The 24,059-nt window shown below is 37.7% G+C and overlaps 1 protein-coding gene across 4 annotated transcripts in view; it reads right to left on the reverse strand.

The window, feature by feature from the left end:
* The window catches only part of LOC149570898 (uncharacterized), a 387,041-nt gene that overhangs the window by 49,461 nt on the left and 313,521 nt on the right, over positions 1–24,059 (reverse strand). For 2 of the 4 annotated variants that reach the window (XM_089812454.1, XM_089812455.1), the window contains exon 13: positions 22,968–23,323. The exons of the other annotated variants lie outside the window; for them this stretch is intronic. In XM_089812454.1, coding sequence (XP_089668580.1) covers positions 23,183–23,323 — 141 coding nt within the window. In that variant the 3' untranslated portion in view covers positions 22,968–23,182. Of the gene's footprint in view, positions 1–22,967; positions 23,324–24,059 lie in introns of those variants that run through there. 4 annotated transcript variants of the gene reach the window in all.

Genomic DNA, 24,059 nt, shown 5'->3' on the forward strand with positions numbered 1-24,059 from the left:
TAGTCCACTAATATAATTAGGGAGGGGGGGGGGGAGTCCCAATTATCAACCTGAATACAACTTAACCATATGAGCAATATATTTAGAAACCACAACAAGATACTCATGCACAATAACACTATATATGTTCATTAGGGAAACCCTTGATTAGAGGGAAAACCCTGGTGGGGATGGTACCCACAGGATGATGTACTAATATAAGTATCCCTTGTTAGGGGATGTACCATGTTAGGAGTCTATAATATCATTCAATACATATCATCCACGTTAGGAGACTTTGAATCCCTATTAGGAGTTTAGAAGGCAGATGGACCCATTGTCCAAACAGCCTCAAAGGCAAGACCAAAAAACCTATTGTCCAAATGATCTCTATATTATTCCTTGTAGAATAATAGAAATGAATAGTACTGCTCCTTCATCTTTCTTTGTCTTGTCAACTAGACTTCTAGTCCTTATGATCTTGTAACCATATCAAAAATCTCGCATCCAATAATTCCTTCGATTGCTTACTCGCATTCACGAAAGCCTCTACTCATTTTCGCACTTTGCATACTTGGTACACTTGTTCAACGCATCCTACAAGCAAGGAAAACATCTTCCCTTTATATCATTTGTTCAAAATAATTCCTTGAGTTAGTCTTGAGACTTTCCTAATTAATTATAATAAGATAATTAATAAATTCATAATTACAATAGCACTGTCGACTCACTATCTATACAAGATCTCACATGTGCGATCTAAGGCTTGCACACTCGCTAACATCACCATTAGATTGTCTTATATTACTGACGAATAATACATCACTAGATTATATCTCTGTTAGTAGATATAATACAAACATGAGAAACTACTTCTCAGGTACTATGTCTCTGTACTACTCTGTAAATCAGGCATATCTTCTGTACGTCTTCAACTTAGTTACTATGCATTGAACTTTAACATTAGGACACAATGTAGAACATGTCTTTGACCACACATCACCAGACAATCATAACCTTTTCCATACAACTATGATTTATGTCTTCTACTTTGTCAGTCTTCACAAACTTACTGTTATGTTGACATCAAAGACAAACACAGTCATGAATGCAACATGTCAATACTCTCCAATCCTTAGGATACTCCCCCAAAGGAATACCATGAACATTCATGCTAACAATCTCCCCCTTTGGCATTGATGGCAACATAGATGAAAAAAATCTAGGTTCCAAAAATACCAAACAATACTCTAATGTTGTTGTTGTTCCCATCTTTTCAAATCCTCTTCATCAATCAAATTTGAAATCCTTTGGAACACTGCATCGACAATAGTTGTTCACATTAAACAACTTACCATACATCAGAATTCTTCATATCTCCCCCATAGAGATATTCCTCCTCCTTTCTTACATGAATCTTTCTAAATCTGCCTAATAAAGTATAGATTTTCATGCACTCTTTTCCCATACAAACTTAGGGCACTCTTCTCGCTCATTACATACTTAGGAGATGCTTTTCATGCACTCTTCTCGCCCATTGACATCAATGAAAAAGGCCTCATCATGTCAATTTATTGCTTCGATTTACAACTAGCCTAAGTGTCCAAAGATACTATTTAATACCAAATACCACGAGTCCTCAATGACTCAACTCATCATAGATACTCCCTTATTCGAGAAGCATCAACATTCAGTCCAATCTAACTATAAAGCTCTATACCACTGGACTGTTACAATCTTTGCATCATCTACTCTGAGGTAGGCAGGGGCATAATCCTAAGCATACCTCTGAAGTACTCAAATGTATGTTTAGGTAAGGGCTTCGTAAAGATATCTACAATTTGAACTTTAGCACTCACATACTCCAAGTCGATCTCTTTTTCTACTGTCTTCTCTCTTAAGATATGATACTTAATAGATGTATGCTTAGTCTTAGAATGCAATACAAGATTCTTAGACATACTTATTGTACTTGTGTTATCACAGGATAAGGTAAGAGGTTCTGCAAATTCTATCCTAATGTCCTTCAACATCTACTTCATCCACATAACTTGATTACAGTTATTTACTAGTGCTACATACTCCACCTCAAATGTACTATGTGAGGTACAATCTTTTTTCTTTCTTAGACAAGAAAGCAATCTTCCTCGTAGAAAAAATACTCCACCACTGGTGCTCTTTCTGTCATCCATACTGCTTGCCTAATCAACTTTAGTATAAGTACATAAAGTGAAATCACTTGATCGGTCATACCATACCCCATAATCAGATGTTCATTTCTAATATTTGAATATCCTTTTTACTACTATATAATGACACTCCTTAGGATCAGCTTGAAATCTAGCTATAATCCCTCTGCATTTATTATATCTAGTCTGGTGTGAGTTACATATTACAAACCTCCAATCATAGATCTGTACTTCTTCTGCTAAACTGTAGGTCTCTCATCTTTGCTAGATAACTTGTGACCAATTATCATAGGTGTATCAATAGCCTTACAACTTTCCAATCCAAATCTCTTCAACAAATCTTTCAAGTACTTAGCTTGTGAGATGAAAATGTCATCATTGTTTTGCACAATCTCCAAACATAGGAAAAACTTCATTTCTCTTATCATACTCATTTCAAACTCATTCTTCGTTTGTTCAACAAACTTATCACTCTTTTCATCATTACCTCCAAATATTATGTCATCAACAAATATTACTATTATCAACAAACCACTCTCAATTTCTCTCAAATGCAAGTTACTATCTGACGTACCTTTAACAAATCCAAGCTTTTCCAAATACTTGTCGAACCTTGCATACCAGGTTCTACGTGTTTGCTTCAAACCATATAGAGCTTTCTTCAATGTACACACCATGCCATTTTCTTTTTTTAGAGGGAAACCTTCGGGCTTCATAATATATACCTCTTCTTCAAGTTCTCCGTTCAGGAAGGTTGATTTAACATCCATTTGATACACTTATTCTTTCATTGCTTGAATCCAATGACCATCTTTGCATGCTTCATCTGCACTCTTAGGTTCAACTTGAGAAAACAAACATAATTCACATACTTTTTTATTTACTTGATTTCTATTTCTACTCCCAATTATTAGTTCAAGAGGGTGATTCTTTGATATACTTCTACTAGGAGTTCTCAATTCAACTCTTTCTTCTGCTCTAGGCTCAAATCTCTACTCTTCAATATGATTCTCATTCTACAAATCATTGTTAGTCTCAATGATAACTTCCACATTTTTAGGGTTAGCCTTTGGATCCACAATAGTTACCAAGGTTATCTCTTCCACTGCTTCCTCTTTCTTGACCAATTCAACACCATTATCTTTATCATCACTGTTATTTAAGAATCATTCCATACTTGTTTAAAATTCATCTTCATTAGTAAATGAAATTTTCCTTGATTTCCTTACTCTCTTAGGACATCTAGATGAAAAGTGACCTAGCTCTTCACATGTCCAACAAATGAAAATTTTCATACCTACCTCCATTTTCATGAGTAGATCAATACCTTCTTTGGTCTTCATGTCTTCTTCAAATTTGGATTTGTCTTACTTGTGCTTCTGTTCTTTTGTATGCAACAAAATGATTCTGGATTAGGAAACTCAATGTTAAGATCTTTACACATATCTGATAACTCACCAAGAATCTCCATCTTCCAGGCAATGTAATTTCCTCGACTTAGGACTATCCTTTCTGAAAAGATTTGTCATTTATCTCCCAAAGTTGTTAAACTTTTTCTTCAAGGACCTGATGTTTTGATACCAATTGTTAGAATATATAGTCCACCAATATAACTAAGAGGGGGGGTGAATCAATTATCTGACAATTATCACAATTATCAACCTTAATACAACTTAACAATATGAGCAATATAATTAGAAACCACAAAAAGATACTCATGCACAATAACACCAAATATGTTAACTAGGGAAACCCTTGATCAGAGGAAAACCTCGATGGGGATGGTATCCACAAGATAATGTACTAAGATAAATATTCCTTGTTAGAGGATGGTCCCTGTTAGAAGTCTATAACAACATTCAGTACATTTAAATCCCTATTAGGAAATTCCAACCCTGTTAGGAGTTGTAGAAGGCAGATTGACCCACTGTCCAAACAGCTTCAGGGGCAAGACCAATGAACCCACTGTCCAAATGATTTCTGTATTATTTCTTGCAGAATAATAGAAATGAATAGTACTAGTCCTTCCTCTTTCTCTGTCCTGCCAACTAGACTTTTGCTCCTAATCTTGTAACTAGATCATGAATCCCACATCCAATAATCCCTTAGATCGTTTACTCGCATTCACCAAACACTCTACTCCTTTTCACACTTCGCATAGAACATACACTTGATACATTTGTTGAACAAATCCTACAAACAAGGAAAACATCTTTCATTTACACCATATCTTCAAAATAATTCCTTGATTCGGCCTTGCGGCTTTCCAAATTAATTATAATAAGATAATTAATTAATTCGTAATTACAATAGCACTGTTGGCTCAGAGTCTAGACAACTTCTCACACGCGCGATACTAGGGCTTGACATCACCATCAGACTGTCTTACATTACCGATGGACCGCACATCACTAAATTATATCTCTGTTAGAAGATGTAATACAAAAATCAGAAATCGCTTCTTAAGTACTCTGTCTCTGTACTTCTCTCTATAAATCCGACATCTCTTTTGTACATCTTCAACTTGGTTACTATGCATTCAACCTTAACATCAGGACATAGTATAGAACATGTCCTTGACCGTGCATCACCAGAAAATTGTTTGTACAACTATGATTTTTGTTTGCTACTTTGTCAGTCATGAATGCAACATGTCAATACTCTACAATGCTTAGGATACTACCCCAAAGGTATACCATCAGCATTCATGCTAACACATTTCTCTTGTTTGTCATGATCTTTAGCTTTAAGTACCTTCAAACTTTTCTCTGTAAGCACTGAGTTCTGATATCAATTGTTAGCATTGTTTAGAATAACTGGGGGTGGGGGGTGAATATGTTAGTCAAGGTCTATATGTACCACTTGAACAATTAAACATTAAACACATCATTGTTTTGTTTATCTTGCTATTGCTCGGTCTCTACTATAAAATTGTCATAAACTTAATTTGTATTGCATAATGAAAACATCATCACATGTAAAACATTCATAAGACATTCATCACAATTTGACACTAGGATTTTATGTGGAAACTCAATTTGGAAAAAATCACAAACAACATGTCACTCTTTTTCACTGATTCGAAGTGAGCTCTTTTAGGAGCCAAGCCTATTAAAGATTATAATACACACTATTAAATGTGACTTGGTTAGAGGATTTAATCACCCTAGTAGGAGTGGCCTTGTAAGAGTACTTTGATAATTCCATTTAGAATGTCACCTAGTTAAAGGATTTGCACATATTGTTAAGTCTTCAAATGACTGTTATGTCAACCTATGTTAAAAGGATTTCAATACAAATTGTTTACAATGATAATAAGGAAAACAATAAGTTTTGATCTATGCGATTACAACTCACTTTTGTTGGTTCAAATCGCTGTTCGGTCTTTATGTGGGTTCACTTATAAGCCTTATATTGTCATCTACGATCTTGATTTGCTTGGACACCCTTCAAGCAATCGATTCACTCTTCTCATCGATTTTTAAGCCTTCTTCTCAAATTCACTTATAAAAAACAGCACCATATCTACAAGCTTTCTCTTTAAGCTTCGCAAATGCTCACTTGTGTGTTTCTAATCAACCATTTTCTGTATGACTTCCTTCACATACAAACTCACACTTACTGGTTGGGGCTAGATTGGGGACCAAATTTTCGTCTTTGTATTACCTTAAATAGCCAATTTGTGTTTTATCGTTTTCTACATCCACCATAGATCTTAAGGTTTATGATAAGATCCAACTCGATTCACTGTATCTGGACATCTTGATCATTCCTTAGAAACTTCTCTAGAATCCTTCTGTTAGGTCTTTACCTAATCATCACCTTCAATTTATTGATCCTACTCATCAATCTTATCTTCAACACATTTTACATCTCCCAAGAAATCAACCGAGTTAGCTTGATCTTATGATTTCTTTGAATTTGACCTTTTATTGTCACTCGACAATCACTGAATTTTGACACTTGATCATTATTGAAATATCAGCCATTGAAAATCTTTCTGGCTCGACATTAACCAACTTCCTCGATCAATGCTAATGCTCAATCAACACTAGATTTGTTCAGCACTAACTATGGCTTGATTGGCACTAGCATTACTTGACACTCCTTAGTATTTAACTTTTTTTTCTCGGCTAGGCTTATAGCTTCCTTGACATAAACAATTACTTTGATTTATCAAAGTCTATCTATGACAATGTCCATTGTAACTTCATTTTCATAACTTCAACCTTTCCTCTGTGTTATAGTTATGAGTAACTCTTGAATCATCTTCATCACATAAATAGATATGACATTTAGACTTGGTAGCAATATGTCTCATCCATAGATTTGACATCAATGACAAAAGAACAATTGTTCCAATTGTAAGTTTCCAACAGTTTCCTTTGTTTGGTGTTGGTGCTCGGGTCTTGTAGTTCTTACTAACATGTCCAACTGCAAGAGAACTCAATCAAACTAGGTTTCCATTTAACCATTTCTTATAGTTACCTCTGAAATGTGTTTTAATGCAATTCTTTGGAATATGCCCATACTCTCCACAATAATCTCAATTATACCATGTGTTGTAATCCCAATTGTAAAAGTTACCTTGCTTAGGTGCATGCATTTTCTTTTCAGATGTCTAGTTAGATTTTGCCTTAAATCTAAATTCATGATCTCTATGCTCATAATTCTAACAGTTATAACAATGTCCTTCAAATCTAGGTGTAGTGGGTGCATCACTTTTCTTTGTTTTGCATTCATGTGTTTGGTGCCATTGCTTCTTGCAATTAAAATAGTTATCAATAAACTTAGGCTTAGGGTTTTGCATACCATTTTTTCTCTTGCATATGTTAGCAGTGTCTCCAAGTTTACCACAATGATGACAAGTAGGTTTGTCTTTGGATTTTGCATTTCTTTGCTTTCCATTCTTCGATGACTCTACTTCCATAGTGGATGAAGAGTACTTGTCATGTCCTAGACCAAAAGTATCACTGGATGAACTTGGTGATCTCATCAGTTCTTCAAAGTATCTGATAGCTTCACTTGGTTAGTTCATTCTTTTTGATATTCCTTTCTCATGTCTTAACTCATTTCTTAGTTGGTCACTTTGTAATCTCAAATTTGTGATCTCTGTGTCCTTCTTGTTCAACTCCTAATTTACAATTAACAATAGGTTTTTTATGTCCAACTGATTGTTTGTGAGCTTCTATACCTCAAATGATCTTTCTTCAACTTAGGCAGTCATTTGTCTTTTGACTTCTTTAGCCATGACATTCTTCTTCTTTCTTCTTTTGTTCAATCACTTCACATAGTTATATTTTATTGAATTTCTTGTTCTCTCTTGATTTCTTTGACTTCTTTCTTTAGAATGTTGTTCTTCTCTAGTAGCTTTGCAATTGTTGCATCAATGTCATTACTTTTCCCACTGTTAAGCAATTCTTATGTATCAACTTCCATATATAGTGTATGATTTTGGTGAATGATCATTTCTTTTCTTTTCTTTAAGAATTTCCTTAACTCTTCTTTTTCTTCTTAAAGCTGTTTCAATATGATCTGGATTTCAATCATTTGGTACTCAATGATTTTTCCCATCTTGTATTCCTCCATCTTCAAGATCTGATCCTCTAAAGTAGTTAGAATTTTTCAACAAAAGTACTCTCTTATACCAATTGTTAGTAACCTTTCTAGGAAATACGATACTGCACGACGGGGGGTGAGGTGGGGGTTAATCAGGATATTTAATACTTTTTTGTTGATAAAAAAATTCACACCTAATCCAACTCATATCTCAAACCTTACACCATATAACCACAAACATATAATGTTTTAATGAAATCTATCTATGCATAACATACTTTTCAGTTTCTACAATTTATTTAGTCAATAAGATATTTTTTAGAGACGTTGCTATTTTTTCATGTTAATTTTTGTATTTCTCTTATTAATTTTTCACAATAGATTTTTTTATGGGATTTTTAAAAATGATTTTGGTTACCCAGAAACACTTGAATATGAAGGTAAATTTGGGGTGGGGATGAAACCCATAAATCTTTATTGTTGCAACAGCAAAGTTAACCTATTAGGATTACAATTTGATCATATTAGATGATCTACCCTGTAAGGGGCCTGCCCTACCTGTTAAAAGCATTTAAGATTGTTAGGTTTTACCTTGTTAAAGGATTTTACACTTACAATAAAGTAAAGACTATGTTAAGAGATAACAACTTTGCTAAGAGATTTTCTTCGACTCAATCTATTAAAACTGATTCAGTACCTGACTCTTCGATTTTCTCTGAAAGTTTATTACGGATTTCCTCTCTTCAAATTCTCAATCTGATCTCCTTATCTGATATCTCTGTTATGCCTTTCACTATGTCAGTTGCACTATCTAAACACGTTCACTCTATACCTAGCTTGTTTGTTCCTTCACTTCGCTTCCATTCACATACACTCCTCGTTTCGATTCTAGGGTAGGAACCCTTCTTAAATAGATAATCCTAGAAAGTTATAGATTAGGATGAACGATCCATATTTCATCATTTTTTCATTTTCCATTTTGTTTTTCTGATTGGTTAATCTTCTCGTCTAGGGATTAATACTATGTGACAAAATGTGTAATCACCTCCTTAAATGTCTCTTTGATCCTTAAATATCATGTAGAGGTTAGCTAGAATGATTTACATATGTGTTTGTGCATTTACAAACTCATATGTCAATACTGGTTTACTTAACACTTGAATGTTGTGATGCTTGGTCATAACGAACATTCATGTTATCATTCAGTTTCTACTCGCTCATCAGATTCTGTTTATGCGATAATAATAGACTTTCTACTTGTTCAGTCTTAACTGTGATGCTTGATTTAAGTGCTTTCTTGATCTCATTTGAGGTGCTCGACAACGTTTGACTTTCTCGGCATGTGATGACAAATAAATAAGTCTTTTGTAGCTCGGCCTTATCTGGATGACTTGATCGTAGTGATGATCGTCCGATACTGTCTTGGAAATGACTTAATGTTAAACACTGATAGGAAACATAGGCTTAGAGATCAACAGTTTGTGTACATTTCAAATCTATAATAATCTTGCATACCTTAGATCTTATTTTCTCCTAATAAATCTCATCACGTTTCATGAAAGAGTTCTTGCTAGTGTACTTCCTTGATAAGTTTCTAGATTTTGTATTGGCGCCCCTTTATCACATTTGGGGTTTTTGCTAATAAAGCCTAGGGCTTATTGAGAGTTATGCTTGGAAGCCCCTTTTTGTCTTGAATTGAATGTCTTAGAGAGAGAATGTTAAACTTGTTTCATCTAGTCTACTTTGTTATCATTGATGTTATTTCCACTTGAACACTTTGGTGGTGAAACCTCCTTTGTTTGATCTTGGTAGTTAGATCTTTCTTTTTACGGATTGCACTTATAAACAAAAAATACAAAAATATTTTGCAGTGTTAAGATTACTTTGCATTTTTGTTCTAAAGGAATAATACAAAAATATATATTCACATTTGATTTCATTTTGAGTAGTTTGTTTTACTTTCAACATGTATGATTTCTCTCATGAGTATTTTGATGATGAGTATTATTTTTCTATTGGACGACTTATTTTAGCTCTAATTTTGTAAGTGAGAAAAAGCTTATATAAAATGGCTTAGGGTTAGGAATTTCATAATGTATGATGAGATTGTAGCTTCTTGTGGCAATATTGAGCTATAAGGGATTGAAGATTGTAATCACTAAATAATAATGATGTTGGAATTTTTGTTGGTTGACATAGCCCAGGGATTGAGTGAACCATGTTAAATCTTTGTTTCTTGTGTTCTCTTTTATGTGATTTATTATTTTTTATATTAGTTATATTTGCATGTAATTATTATTTGTCTATGGTTAAATCCTTAATCAGACTCAGAGGTTAATTTTTCCCCATTTTTTTCGATGTGGTTTCCTCCCTAGATTATTGCTACGGGGTTTAGCAGCAACACCCCCAAGATAGGGTCAAGGGGCAGTGCCCCTTGCAGGGCCCTTAGCCAGCACCCCGGGTGAGCTCCCTGTCACAGTACAGGGTGGGGTTAAGAGGCATCGCCTCCACAAGGGTTCTTGGGGGTAGCAACCCTAAAGCCAAAAATGAATTACTATTGTAAAAGGCATCAACCATTATTTTTCTATTGGATGACTTATTCTAGCCCTAATTTTGTAAGTGACAAAAAGCTTGTTTAAAAATAGCTTAAGGATAGGGATTTCATAATGTATGATGAGATATTAGCTTCTTGCGGTGGTATTGAATTGTAAGGGATTGCAGATTGTAATCACTGGATAATAATAACATTGGACTTGCTATTGGTGGATGTAGCCGGGGATTGGGTAAACCATGTTAAATTTGTGTCTTATCTTCTATGCGGTTTATTATTATTTATATTGGTTATATTTGTATGTAATTGTTATTTCTATCCTTGGTTAATCCTAACACATCTTTCACGACCAACCTTTGCAATAGGGTTTTATCATGGCTTCCTTTCTGTGATAATTTTTGTAATATTAAACCCGTGTGCCAACCCCTTATCACTTTTAAAGGATGTCCTCCTCAACAACATGCTATCACTCTTAAGAGAGTTCCTTAGGATGATAAGCCTCTTATTGTTCTTAAATGAAAACCCAATTACAGTTTAGTTGCTCATGCTTATCAAACACATAATGATCATCAACCTATTATTTTGGTTGCTCCTATACCTTTGCGTCCTTCTCAACTGGTGCTTCCTCAAGCACCTCACTTACCCAGTTCCTTTAGAATGGAGTATGCTTTAGTTGAGTAGTTACATGCTACTCCCACTAAACTATCCTTATGGAAACTTCTTCAAACATCTCCTACTTATCATGAAGCTTTGCAAAAGGCTTTATATATTCTTCCTATACCACTACCTAGTCAAGATAACATCAAATCTTTCTTGGAGTGTATGCATGTTGTGTCTTCTCCTCTTTGGATTGTATTTACTAAAGATGATTACTTCCTAAGGAATTTCAAGACCAGTATGATGCTCTTATGGTTGTAGTTCTTATCGATGTGAATCTTGTTTAGAGAAATTTAATTGATAATGGATCGAGATTGAATGATTTTAGTTTGAACACGTTGAAATCTATCAATGCTAATATTTCCACTATAAAACTTGATAGCATTCCTATTCGTGGATTTGATAATATTGCTAAGAAAACTTTGTAAATCATAACTTTACCTATTAAAGTTGGTCCGGTTATATTGGATACTTAAATTCATGTGATGTCAGGACTTCTCAACTACAACCTTGTTTTGGCAAGACCATGGTTGCATATTATGCATGCTATTCCCTCTACTCTTCATCGCAAAGTTAAGTTTATCTACAAAAATGTGATGCATACTCTATATGCGGATGATAAACCAATATTTGTTTAAATGTTGAATGCTCTAAGGTGCCAAAACTTAGGGACGAAAAACAAAAGGATAAATCTAAAATAAAAAATCAATCAACTGAAGAACCTTCCTCTTCTTCTTTATCTGAAGATGATTGGGGCACTTTGGTCTTTAATCCTACATTTACTAGAGAATATAAGATTTTTGATCTCTCTTTCATGAAAACACCTGAACAACCTATAGTAGAAAAAGTTATTTTGACTCCTCTTTTCGGAGAGTTGAATAATAACTTTGTTGCTTGTTCATCTAATAAAACCATTGAAACTATTAAGCTTGATTATTATGATGTGGTGACTTATGAAGCTCCTTTGACTATCTCTAATATGATTAATCATTATGGTTTTGGAACCTCTTGCTTACTAAACATGGGTTTAATGATCAAGGGTGCCAAAATTTTGAACATGGAATACAAGGTCCTACATCTAATGATGGTTGTGAACATACTTATGGTTTAGGATTCAATCCTTATAAGAAACCTTCCTTCTTTTTGGATGTGAATCATATTTGCAGTGGTCCTTCAAATTAGTCAAACCCACATCTTATCACATTTGATCAAGAACCTTCTTTGAATATTTTCTCCTCTTATGATGCTTTAGTTGACTTCTTGGGCACATATAAGGATTTTCCTTCTTTCCATCATTGGAAAAGAAAACCTTATTGTTTGGATGTTAACAAATACTTTGGAGAGGAAACTGAATCAAAGCCATATCTTGATCATCTCCCTCTTGTGGAAGAATCATAAAAGAGTAATCTCTTTATCAATGAAACAATAGTTGTCGGTTGATCTTGATGATCCTAAAAAGGTTATTGAGATTGGAAAATGTTTGGATAAAGATGGAATAAAAACAACTCACTGGACTTCTTCTCGAATTCTCTGGCATCTTTTCTTGGAAATATTCAAATATGATGGGCATTGATCCTAAGATTGTCACTCACAATGTAGTTCTTACATCTAATGCTAAACCTGTTAAACAAAAAAATTGTAAAATGTATCCTAAACTTGCTCTTCTTGTCAAGGTTGTAATAGAAAATCTCTTGGATGCTAGTTCTATAATTCCAAGCCATTCGACCAACAACCTTCATCACTAGTTTCCTACAAATGATTCCTATTAGTGGTATCAGAGCCATTCCTATGGTCTACATTGTTCTTGGTTACACAAATCTATCCATTTCTAGTCACAAGATTGAAATATTTACTAATCGCAAATAGAATTTCTCTATAGGGTTACACTTATGTGTTGGGATTAAAATTCTCATTTCAACTTATTTCATCATCCCTTGTTTTTGATAAGATAATAAGGTTTTAAGGGATCCTGAAACCCATAAGTTTTACAAAAACAAGGCTGATAATAAGCCAAAGAAGCCCAGCCAAAACAGAGGTCCAACAGCTGAAAAAAAGCCTGAAGGCCTAGCCCAGAACAAAGGCCCATAGAAAGGCCAAAAAACAAACAAACAAAAACATACTATAGAAAGCCTGTCAAAAAGCCAAAAGCCAGGAAGACGAAAAGACAAAAGACAAGAAAACTAGTCTTCAGATATCTTCTCCATTTCCTGCATAGTCTGAGCTGCCTCGACTATCTTTTGCTGCTCCTTTGCCATTTGATCCTGGACCTTCTCCATGCCCTGATCCATACTGGTGAGTGTACTGATTGTGGCCTTGTCGTCATCCAGCCTGGCCTTATCCCTATTCTGTCCTCCCTCCTCCACCAGCAAGCCCCTGTCCTTAAGTTTACCCGCAAAGGATTGGATGTTTCAATTCATCGAACTCACGAGAGAAATCATCTTACTTGCTAGGTTGTGGTTGTAGTTATCAAGATTTCTTAATCTCCTTTCATTTAAGGCTTCTCTGTTTTCCTGGTCCTCCTGGCTGTCATTACTTATCTTATTCTTAATACTTTCCATCTGGGATACCCTTTCTCTAACTTCCTCCAGCTCATGGAAGAGCCATTTGATTGATCTGAAGTTGTCAATCATACTATTGTGGGCATTATTCAGAAGGTTCATTCCAGTCTCCCTTGTGTTGTCTGAGATGGCCAGGATAGCTAGGTCTATGAGCTCATTGAGCCTAGGCTGCTCCAGGTTGTCCACCAGGATCTGAGGGTTCATAGCTTCCCTAAAAATCCCCATAGTAGCAGTCCTCACATTGAAATTTTTCCAGGCCTTTATCCAATTTTTGACTTGCACTTCCCCCTTGTTCTCACCAGTGATGACATTCGCTTTATCCTTCGAAGGAGGTTGAGACTGGACAGGGGAGAGGGGAAGAGGAATAGCATCCGTCCTCTGATTTCTAGTCTCCTCAACTCTCACAACCTCCCTCTTCCATTTTTTCCCAGGTTTCTCCTCTTCCAACTCCTCCTCCGACACTTTGTCAGAATCTTCCGTATCCATTTCCTCCTCCTCCTCAGCATAACCCTCTTTTGCTTGAGCTTGGCCGTGATCCCTAGGGCTTTTCTTGCTAGGAGTTGTAGCAGTGGACAGTTTCCTGGCTTGACCTTTTTTCTTCTTTCCCGATGAAACATTCTCCTCCTCCGAGCTAATGCTCTCAATGTCATCAGAGTCAGAAGAAGAGCTGGAGCTGCCTTCGTCAACATCCTCAACTTGAGGAGGGTTCTTGCATAAAGACCGATCTTTGAAATGCTCATGGATGAGGAGCAATAATCCCTCATGCAAATTAGGGTTAATAGTGGCTTTCTTCTTGAAACTAGAGATTTCCTTATTCATAGAAGTGAGAAGGTAAAAGGGAATGGAAATTCTTTTTTTATGGCAAAAATGATTTAAAATAACAAAATGGTGAGTTCTGACCCGATCAAACCTAGGGTCCAGGGTAACATAATCAATGAGGGCATATAAAACATACCTCCAGAACTTCTTTATAGTCTCCGTCACATAGAAAGACTCTTTCTTTTCCAGCTTGTTCATCTCTGAAGAATTTTTCACGAACTCCTTGACTACATTGGACGAAAGTTTCTTGTCCCTGTAGAATTTGAAACCCTCCATAGGGATACCAGTGACCTCTGCAACCACCTCTTCTGTGATTTGGAAAGAAACCTCATTCACCTTCACCTTGCCATTGTTCCACGAGTTGACCATGCTGTTGGTGACCTCAGGGTCAAAACCATGGAGTTTCTCGAAAAAATTCGCAACCCCGCCCTTTTCCAATTTTTTGCAGACGTTGCCCATATTCTTCAACTTCTCCACTTCACCCGCCGGCTCCTTTCTGCTCCGTTCTCCAGTCATGACGTCCATTTTTTCTTCAACAATTCTCATGAGCCCCAATCTTTGCAAAAAATTTCCAGCCAAGATTTTGGCTCTGTTTCTATTTTTGGGTTCGTGATCGTTCGCCTCTCTGATACAATAGCGAGTGAAAATGATAACGTTCCTCCAAATGTGTCGCAAAGACGGAGAAAATCTCTTGAGATTACGAACACCAAGAAACATATTATTGCTCGTACCAACATCCATTCTTTCTTTATTAAACATGATTACAGTTAGATTGGCCCGTACTTCCGTGGATTTTCTCCAGCTTGATTAGTGACTTAGCCTCCATCGAAATATCTTTTCCGGAATGCCATATCATCTCTTTGTCTGTTCCCACCCCTTTGTTAGCGAAGCAGTCAGCAACTGGGTTTGCCTCTCTAAACGCATGAGTGACGTGGACCTTCTCAAATTTTGTGAGGGTGGCACGTGTCTCATCAATTATATTTGCAATCGACCACGAGGGAGGGGAGATACTATTAATATTGTTAATTATGTTTTTGGAGTCCCCTTCAAGCCAAAGTTTGGAAACTCCAGCTTCAAAAGCCAACTTTACCACACTGCACGCGGCTCTGGCTTCGACCAAATGGTTGGTCTGGGTTCCAAGTGGGAGAGCAAAGACCGCAATCCCCTCCCCAAAACTATTTCTTATAATTCCACCGCTTCTAGAGGGGACAGGGTTGCCCTTAGAAGTGCCATCGAAGTTGGCTTTTGACCATCCTTCCAAGGGCAGAATCCATCTGGCATCCTGTCTTTTGGGATCCCTGTCTTTTTCTTTAACCGTCTTCCTGTCCCCTATATCAACTTCCCCCTCCTTCATCACTTGAAGATTTTCTTTTATGTTTTTCAAAATCTTCCTTCATAGAATTATAGCCAGCTCCTCTCTGTCCTTGAAAATTCTATTGTTCATTTCCTTCTAGATACTCTAGCAGAAGTGAGGCAAAAACCAGGCATAATTATCCTGCCGGCCTGCAATTTTACAAAGGCTTTTCCAATGACTGAAAAAGTCGATAAGGTTATTCAACCAGCACCAGAGAATCTCTATTTCCTGATTAAGAGAATTCCACACCTCCCTAACAAAGTCACATTGAATGAAGATATGATTTCCCGACTCAGACTGGTTTTTACAGAGCGGGCATCTGCTGGGCATAACATGGGCTCTCTTCATGAGTTTATCTTGCGTTAGAATTTTGTTCTGAAGGGCCAGCCAATAAAATATGTTGATCTTAGGAGTGAGGCCCGTGAGCCAGGCATCCGCCCAAAGGGGTTTCTCCTTTAAACCCCAGAGAGAGTTGTAGACAGAAGCAACAAAATAACTTCCATTGGGATTATCCCTCCAAACCATCTCATCCTTATTTTTACTAGGGATCAAAGCGTTAAGCATAGTCATTATTGGTTTCAAGTCCTTGGAAATGAGGGAAAGGTCTCTCCATTCCTGACCAACCCTATAATTGCTTACTTTAAACCCATATAGCTCCGTGCATTCTTGCACCCATCTCTAAAAAATTGAGTTGCTAGAAAGTGGACCTTGACATAACCACCTGTCAGACCAAAACTGAATATCCTCCCCATTGCCAAGTTTCCAAGAGACCCCAGCCTTAGCCAGGTCCCTGGCCTTCAGGAGACCATTCCAAATAGTCGACCCTTTAGGGATGTCCTCATTGAATAAAGTAAAATGAAGAGAGGGTCTTCTGAGGTATTTATTTTCCAGAATGTCTCTCCATTCACCAGTGTTATTGAAGATACGCCAAATTTGTTTTGCAAGAAGCGCCTTATTGAGATGAGTAAGCTTTTTGATGCCCAGACCTCCATACCTCTTGGGGAGGCAGACCTTCTCCTAGGAAACAAGAGGGTACCTTTTCTTTCCTTCAAGTCCGGTCCATAGAAAGTCTCTTTGGATTTTCTCCATTTTCTCTGCAAATTTCACAGGAATTCCAAAAAGGCTCAGAGCATAAATGGGAAGGTTCTGAAGAGTGGATTTGACTAGTTGACATTTCCCAGCATGGCTGAGAGAGGCACCTTTCCATCCAACCATCTTCTTGTTGAGTTTGTCTAGAATACCATTCCAGAAAGAGTCAGGGGGAGAAGAGCCCAAGGGGAGTCCAAGATAGGATGAAGGGAGAGAGCCTACCCCACAACCAAGGATTCTGGCAATTTTCCTTTGTCTTACTTCAGGGGTGTTATCAAAGAAGATCGAGCTTTTGTTCCAGTTAATCAGCTGACCAGTCCCTCTGGAGTAAGTATCAAGAACCTCTTTCAAAGTCTTAACTTCTTTCAAAGAAGCTTCCCCCCCCATTATAGTGTCGTCCACAAATTGCTGGTGAGTGAAAGGGTCATTTCTCAAAGAAGGCTTAATCCCTATAAGACTTCCATAAGACTTTTAACGTTCAATAAGCCTCCCAATGCAGTCAACTAAGATAATGAAGAGAATAGGTGAAAGGGGGTCTCCCTGCCTAAGACCTCTAGAAGGTTTAAAGAACTCAGAGGGGGCTCCATTAATCAGAACAACAAGAGGAGGTAGACACCAATTGAGAAATGAGTTTACATGCTTTATTGTCAAAACCAAAGGCCTGAAGGACCTTTCCAAGAAAGGACCAATCCACCCGATTATAGGCTTTTGAAAGATCCAGTTTGAGCAACATACCTTCCCACTTGGAAGCTTCTAAAGAGTGAATAACCTCATGAACCATCAGCACCGAGTCCAAGATTTGTCTCCCAGGAACAAAGCCCGATTGTTGCTGCGAAATGATCAGATGCAGGATTTTAAGCATTCTGGAAGTTAGAACTTTAGAGATAATCTTGTAGAAAGAGTTGCACAAATTGATGGGCCTAAACTGGTCAAAAGAATCAGCCCCTGGGGATTTAGGGATGAGAACCAAGAAGGTAGAATTAATCTCCTTTAGAATACTTCTAGCTCCGAAGAACTCCTGAACTGCCTTTACCACATCCCCCGTGACCACCGACCAGTACATTTGGAAGAAAAAGGTGGGAAACCCGTCCGAACCAGGTGATTTATCACCAAGTAGGGAGAAAAGGGCCTCTCTAACTTCCAAAGCATTAGGAATAGCATAGAGAAGTTTGTTATGGCAGGGTTGAATAATCTGAGGAATACAAGAGATGATATCCTCTTGATCCACCTTGGAAAGCAGGGGGTCCTTGAAGAGAAGAGAAGAGAAGAAGGAGACCGCTTCAGCCGAGATAACAAGATCTTCAGACAACAACACCTGCCCCTACCAGAGATCCTATTGTTAGCCCTATGTTTTAGGGTGGAGAGATGAAAGAACTTCGTTTTCCGGTCTCCATCCTTAAGCCATGAGATTCGAGATTTTTGCCTCCAGAACTTTTCCTCCTTGTTGATGATGTTATGAAGATCAGACAGGATCAACAACTCAGCCTCCCTATTACTCTCATTATATCCTTCCTTCTGAATACTATCTTGGATGACAGATAGATTGTCTGACAACTCCTCCTTGTCATGAAAAATATGGCCAAAATCAGATTTGTTCAAAATTTTTACCATCCTCTTCACATTTCTGAGCTTTCTGGTGACTCTGAACATGGCTGAGCCATCAACACCAATCCCTCACCATCTTTTGACATTATCCATTAGGTCTGGGTGAGTGGTCCACATTTTCTCGAACCTAAAAGGGCAGTTTCTCCTGGGCTCAAGAGGGGACACCGAAAGAGAAATGGGAGAGTGGTCAGAACCAACTCTAGGAAGCAGAGATAATCTATAGCTGAAAGAGTGCAACCAATCCGGGGAGATTAAAGCTCTGTCCAATCTGACCTGAATGCAGTCCTGACCAACTCTCTTGTTAGACCAGGTAAAGGTACCCCCCGAGAGCTCCAAATCCATTAGGGCCAGGTCATTGATGAAATTGGAAAGATCTTGCTTGCTTTCCCAATCTGGGGGCAATCCTCCCATCTTCTCCTTGTCCTCCAGCGGAGAGTTGAGGTCTCCCAGGATAATGCCTTTTTTAATGTCACTGGCTTGCACCAACTTTCCAACTTTGACCCAGTATTTTCTTCTCTTTTGTTGTTGGGAGCATAACTGTTCACTAAAAACCAGCATTCATTAGTTAGCAAATGTTGAACTCTATAGAAAATGATGTTATCCTCATCATACTCGGGCACAATATTGAAATGTCTGTTATTGAATAATGGCAGCAACCCTCCAGATGCTCCTTCTGAGTTTGAGGCAATTCCATTCATGTTGCTGTTGAATCTGATATTTTCCAGATTTTCTTTCTTCATTTTCGTTTCCTGAATAAGAAATATATCGGGCCTATGATCCCTTATCATATTCCTTACAACTTCTTGCTTGTGGATTCCATTGAGTCCACGAATATTCCATGAGAGGATCTTCATGCTTTAATTGATGAGCAGGGTTCCTAGATGGTGCGCTGCGTTCCATCCATGATGTTTCTTCTTGCTTCCTCCTTCCTGATTTCATTCTTGTTTTTCCTTCCCACCGGGTTGGTTTTATGACCAAGATCTGCCTTGGCCTTGCTTCTAGTTGAAGTAGGAGAGGCAGGAGAGGGGTCCCGACTATTCTTCTTCTTTCTTCTTCTGACTTCTGTCCAGGGTGGCTCTTCTTCTTCTTTACATAAATCAAACAAAGCATCTAGCTTGGCTAGTTGTTCCGATGTTGAAGCAAACAGCCGTTTTAAGATTCTATTCACTATTACAGGGGGTTCCCTACTAACCGGGTTTGTGGAGTTTTTAGACAATGGTTCCCCTTCCTTTTGTTCCTCCATAGAGTCTGGGACATAGGAAAGGTTTGGATCAACCTCCTCAGAACTCTTAGGGATTTGAGACTCCAAAATACTTGCCTCTTCGAGATTATCCTTGGATTCCTTCATTTGGGAAGGGTTGGTTTTTCCTCAGTTGTCTCATTCCCTTCTCCTTCCAGTGCATCCACTACAACCTGGAGGTCCCGGGGTTCAGCTTGGAGGTCAGTAACAAAAACATTAGCTTTTTCTTCAACCTCTCCATTTTTCTTGACTTGCGTTTCTTTCTTCTTCCAAGTCTTTTTGGGAACATGAGCAGCTTTCTTCCCACCATGAGGGCGGGCCTTTCACCCCATTCCCTTTCCTTTGAATAGTGGGCAGAATCCAGCCTTGTGGTCTACCTTCTTACAATGAAAGCACGCAAAGGGCACACTTTCATAGTCAATCATTTGGATTCTGCTTCCCAAACGAGATTGAAATTCAATAACTTGAGGCATATCCTGTCCTTCGGTCACTCCTACACATATTCTTGCATAGGTAAGTCTCTTCTTAGCTGCCGTAACAAGATCAATGGAAAGAAGCTCTCCAAAAGACCTGGCAATGCCATCAAAGACATCCTCATGCCAGTATTCCATGGGCGATTCCGGGAGTCTAATTCATACTGGAGCCTGGGATAGGAAATCATTATTCAAGTCTAGATTGGAAGACCATTTCTGCAAGATTAAAGTAGATCTCCCCAGAGACCAGTTCCCTGCGCACAGGATTTTGGAAAAGTCTTCCGAGCAAGAAAACTCAAAAGTCATGAAACCTTTTGCCATTGCTGTCACCTCTACATGCCCCTTTAAATCCCATTTGTTTCTGGTAAAAATCCTCACAACATCAATGTTGGGCCTTGGCCCTACAAATTTTCCCACCAAGGTATTCGCCATACTGAGGATATTGTGGTCTATAATTTCCCAAGGAACTTCCAAAGCAAAGATGCCCTTCTCCTTGTCTGATTTATCAATAACTTTCGGGAATGTCGACTTACCTGAAGGTTTGACTCCAAATAGGTTCGACCAGCGCCCCCAGGCCCCACCACCCGATTGGAGGGGAGAAATCTTCTCACCTGGGTGAGGCAGCAATTCCCGTGGGTCCCCATCCTTTGAGGCATCTGCATCATTCACCTCCGATTCCTGCCCTGCACCTGCAGATTGCCCCCCAACGCCCGTGTTCTCCCAATTCCCGCCTAGCTGCTGATTCAAAATTCCATTCCTGCCTTGCTGCTGATACGAAAACCCATTCCCGCTCGCGCCGCACGCTCCAGTCATTGCAAAGTTTATTTCATCATCCCTTGTTGATTTTAGATAAAATTACAGTTTATTTTCTCTGCCATAAAACCCCTGTAAGTATCTTAGTTCATCATCTATCTTACTTGCAAAAGAAATGGCTGAGTTCCAACATTTTTCTACTCAAGAAGGTATGGTAAGAATCAATGAAGCTTGCATGGAAGGATTGTTTGAAGTACTTCTAGACGCTTAAAATCATCCCAAATACTATATTAACTTGTTTGATATCTCCCATAGCACTATAATTGATTACTTAATAATGAATTATATTTGTTACATTCTTCTACTTGTTGAATTAAATTTATTCAATTAAGTATGTTCATTTCCCTAAGGTATATGAATTAAATTCAAATGCATCCCTCTAATGTGTTAAATTTATTTAGTGCAAAGTGCTCCATAAATACCCTTTTCTATTTATTTAAAATCCTCCACATGATTGAAATTCTCTAAACCCACCATTAAATTAAATCTTATTTAATTTAATCCTAAATTTTACTTAAAGCCTAGTCTACCACCCATCACTCTCATCCTTCTAAGCCTACCTACTAGTTAATCCCTCTTATTTAGCCTAAGCACCCTTTAAATACCCTTCTAGCCCCCGAGTCGATGTCACACATGTGTGAGCAACTCAATCCAAAGAAGCACTTCTTTAATTAACTTCTCCGAAAGGTACTCTTACACCTTTGTCACCCACTCCTTTCCCAAGGGTTGCCTACACATGTATGAGCACAACTTGAGCCACTCAAACCTTAAAGGCTCTTTTTGACTTTTTGTATTGCTTGTTCTTTAGCCCATGTGTCTCCCTAATGGCACCTGTGTGGATGTCAAATAGATGCCACCTTTTCAAGCTCTCCCTTAAGCCTATAAATAGAGCCCTTGTCTCAAGTATTTCAAATCTCCTCATTTGCATTGTTATCATGCTAGTTTTATTTTAGAACTTTTTAGAGATTTTGCTAACCCTTTGGTAGGTGTTTGATTTCTCACATTGTTCTTACATTCTCATGGTAACATTGCATTATTAGTTTATTTGTTTGCATCCATAGCTCACATCCTTTATGCTCTCAAGAATGGTTTCTTCCATAGCCATTTCTTGAGGTGTTCTTCACTCATTTAGCATAGTTTCATGTCATTTTAATCACTGAAAGTTATTTTAGTCTTCCAATTCTGTGCATCTGTTGCTTTGGAAGAAGTCTGTGTTGAGAATTGTAGTAAGTCAAATTTAGAGCATTACAAGTCAGAAATTATTGGATATATTCCTGTTGCTGGGAGACAACATTGGTTGATATCTGATTGTATTGCCATTGCTCATTGAGGAGATTTGATCCGTACAATGGTTTATGAGCATTTGTGATTATTCTAGTTGGTGCAATTACTTTCTGATTTTATAGTGATTACATGATCTGCTTCAGCACTTGAAATTCCCTACCTGGCATTGAAATTCTGTGTGCATACCAGCGGGGGTTTGGATCTCAATTCACTTTTGTGAATTCGCACCATATCTGCACGGTTGAGTTTTACATCTGCAGTTTGTTTTATTGACATTTTCATCAGTTAATGGCAGCATTATCTATGCAGCACATCCCTCATACATTGGACACTAACTTGGGCGTAACTTGCTCGAGATTATGTGGCAGTCTGGGCATGACTGTTAGTTGTAGGTGCAGGTCAAACTTGGGAGGGCTGCGTGGATAAATTTGGGTCTGCTAACTGATTGGGTGACTACTAAGGAAGACGTGCAAGTTTGGAGGAGCGCCATCTACTCTCAAGCTGCTCCAAACCTTGGCATTTCATCTTGTTGCAATCAGACCTGGACTTATCAGGTTCTTCAATTATAATTTGTAATTATCACACTTGCTGAAGCAATAAATTGTCTATCACAGAATTGCTAGTTGGTTCACTTTTAAATTTCTAGTTATGAATTTCATTGGTAACTAACAGCATTTGATATACTCTTAAAAAGTCAAAAACTCATATATCCCAAAAACACAAGAATCATTTAACTCCAACAACAAAGCAGTTGAAATCAACCTTGGGTCTGTACAATAGAGGAGAATTGCTGAATGTTTGACAAAATGCTAATTGTTGATTTATGAAAGGAATTGATGTTTGATTTAGCTATAACCAGGCAGGGTTATTACAACTTTACACCAGCAGCTACAATGAAAAACGTTGTAAAATATTTTAAATGTAGATTGTGTCCATTCTGCCATTTGAAGGAGAACAAAAATGTTATGTGATAAAGATGATACGAATATGATTTATCGTAACATTATTTACATTACAACTTTATATAGATTCCTTTAAAGTGTAGCAAGCCTGCAATAAGAGACCAGAATAAAATCTCAAAAAACACATACACTAGCTTACCCCACCTTTTAGAGTGGAGTATTCCTTGGATCAGCAACTCAACAGCATTTACCTGCACATGACTTCAACTCAGGATTCTCTAGTTGAATGTTGAAATACAGCATTCATGCAATGCAAATCAAAGGTAGCCCTAAACTATCTAGCATATCATCCTTAAATAGCCATTGACAGTGAATCAACCAGCAGCATTTGTGCAATTAAGACAATATGCAAATCAAAGGTAGCCCTAAACTATCTAGCATATCATCCACAACTAGCCATTGACAATGAATCAACCAGCGGCATCTGTGCAATTAAGCGAATATGGCTCATTGATAAAAATGCATTAGTCATTGGTTTCAAGGATCAACAATCTCATTTGAAGTCATTTTCGGTATGATGCATGAAGACAACACTTACTTTGACAGGATTTAGACAAATACTGGATTCATAGGACAGAATAGTAAAACCTAATTAAAGGGATCAAATCTGTCAGCAACAAATAGACTTGCAGGCAACATGTTTGACCATTGCTGGATCAGTCATTTACAGTCAGTTTTTGCAGGCAGAGTCAAGAAAAGGAGAATTGGGCATTACTGGAAGCTCCTGGGCATGTCTGGCCTCCTCGAGTTTTTTCTCTAACTGAAGAGGAAACTACAACTATCTTCCTGTGACTTGTAGACATTCCTTCTATCTTTTGGGTTGTAACTCTTTATTTGAGGGCAGTCCAAGTTTGTATGGGTGTTATTGCAGTTGGCAGATTTGAGGCTAGTAGCTTTATATTGTTCTATCCTCTTGGTTATAAGTTT

This window comes from Cupressus sempervirens, chromosome 2 (genome assembly GCF_028749045.1).
Source record: "Cupressus sempervirens isolate cs-2001-9-10 chromosome 2, ASM2874904v1, whole genome shotgun sequence".
Lineage (NCBI taxonomy): Eukaryota > Viridiplantae > Streptophyta > Pinopsida > Cupressales > Cupressaceae > Cupressus > Cupressus sempervirens.